The sequence below is a fragment of the Anarrhichthys ocellatus genome, unplaced genomic scaffold, assembly GCF_004355925.1.
Source record: "Anarrhichthys ocellatus isolate YVR2014 unplaced genomic scaffold, GSC_Weel_1.0 scaffold4, whole genome shotgun sequence".
NCBI lineage: Eukaryota > Metazoa > Chordata > Actinopteri > Perciformes > Anarhichadidae > Anarrhichthys > Anarrhichthys ocellatus.
Window position 1 is genome coordinate 7,727,120 of NW_022280034.1, and position 2,067 is coordinate 7,729,186.

Below are 2,067 nucleotides of genomic sequence, written 5' to 3' on the forward strand. Positions count from 1 at the left end.
GTGTGTGTGTGTGTGTGTGTGTGTGTGTGTGTGTGTGTGTGTGTGTGTGAGACGCCTTTATTTTGCATCACCTCAGTAGTCCATTGGGGACATTATATTCTTCAGCAATTAGATATTTGTATTTTTTTTTTTTTATCTTTGGAATAATTAAAAACTGTATAAAGAATCCACAAATTAAGCAAGTCTCATAAATGCAAGGAACTTCAAAGGAGATTTGTCATCTTTAGACTGAGTTGTGTGTTGTTGTGAAGAGATCGTTTTATTATAAGGAATGTATTATTAGTTGCAGAACATCCAGCACAGGACATGTGGTTTTGATTGTGTCTTTGACGATGCCTCTTTAGAATGCTTTTCACAGTTAAGGCATGCTCTGTAGCAGCTGAGCTTTGCATGGGCTTTCCTAGGGTGTGCTTTTTATGTGTTTTCAGAGATGACACACAGTTTACAGAATGCACTGAAGTCTGTTCAATGAATAATACAAAATATGCACTCATTTTTTTCCTTTTTTTTTTTTTTTGTTGTTGTGCTCATTTTGTCACATTTTGTGTTCCTGTCCCATGGGGGTCACAGAAGCGCAAGCCTCTTCAGGCTGCAGCGGAGGTATGGAAGGGTGTGAAAAAGCTGTCCTCCTGCCTTCTCCGCCCTCTGTCCACTTCCCTCTGCCTTCCCATTTTTGTGTGTTCGCTGATGTTTCTCCGCAGTATGTCCTCATTTTTCACATTCTTATGGGGGCTTACTCACCTTAGAGGGTTGGTCTTTTATGTCTCTGGATGGAAATGTTTCTTCAACAATTTATGTTCAAGTAAATTATCTCGGTACGACATACAAGTATTGTGAAAATAAACCATGACAGACGTTTCTTTAATATTATTTGAATTAAATAGTAAGGATACCTCGAGACAAAACCATGACATCGATCATCTTCAACATCAGCTTCATCCTAAAACCCGGGTATCTGCAGGTCTTAAGTACCTCATTGTTTCATGATTTGGAAGGTTTGATCGTCACACGGGTATCAAATTGAAATCTCTGAATTCTTAACTTTAACTTCGTGCATCCTGCAGAAACCGTGTAAAACATTACTCGTCATTTTACAGCCCCGCGTTAGAGAGGCGGTGATAGTGCTGAACAATTGATAGCTTTGTGCACAACTTTCTTGGGATCAGATCAGAGAACAGCAGAAGGCAGTGATTTTCTGGACAGAGAGGAGAGACTTGGGAGGACTTGCACTTGAAATGTGTGGCAAGAATGGTGATTAACTTGACAACAAATGCTTCAAACCACATTGTACACTAACATGTTGACATTCTGTAATTTAAACAGAATACGTAAGACTTTTTTCCGCTTCTCATTTTTTTTTTGTCTTGCACTACTGCTGGGTTGCTTTGTTATCTGGACCTTAGGTTAAAATGTATTAATTTAATTATCAGCAGACTGCTTTGTTATCCACAGTCGAGGCTTGTGTGGTATTGCTGCTTGGTACTAAGCAAGTGGGGTGATGTTTCTAAGAGCACCCAGCAACCTTTACACACATGCAGTAGAAAAGGCTTTTTTAGCTAGTTGTCTATCCGAGACAGTGCAACTGTGCAGAACTGACAGTTGTTAATACCATGTGTGAACGGAAAGAGTTTTTAATCTAACTTCAAGCCAGATGTCCCCCATTCCAAACCCTCCACCACAACCACTTGTGCCATTTGACATTTTAACATTCTTCCTTTTTACTGTGCGACCTGGAGGTGGACAAAATAATGGATTTTCAGAGTAACTTGGTTACACTTACAAATGTGAGTTGTGCATGGTTGAATGCAACAGCAGCATTTGTCAACTAAAAACAGATGTGCAGTGCCCAAATTACAAAAAACTGCCGCCACATTCCTAATCCAGGCAAACTGCAGCAACACGAGAAACATGCCTTTCCTTTTGAAGCGGTGTTTGCAATGGTGAGAAGTTGTTTTCTCTACCTCCTGTATCTCTGTACTCTGCCTGTTACCATCCCCATCCTGCTATTTTCCTGAGCCTGAGCCCCCCCCCCCCCGCCCCCCCCCACCCGCTGTCCCCTCTCCCTCC

At 41.2% G+C, this 2,067-nt stretch overlaps 1 protein-coding gene across 3 annotated transcripts in view; it reads left to right on the forward strand.

The window, feature by feature from the left end:
- The window catches only part of aclyb (ATP citrate lyase b), a 16,885-nt gene that overhangs the window by 9,243 nt on the left and 5,575 nt on the right, over positions 1 to 2,067 (forward strand). For 2 of the 3 annotated variants that reach the window (XM_031843208.1, XM_031843206.1), the window contains one exon: positions 571 to 600. The exons of the other annotated variant lie outside the window; for it this stretch is intronic. In XM_031843208.1, the coding sequence (XP_031699068.1) occupies positions 571 to 600 (30 nt within the window). The remainder of the gene's footprint in view (positions 1 to 570; positions 601 to 2,067) is intronic. 3 annotated transcript variants of the gene reach the window in all.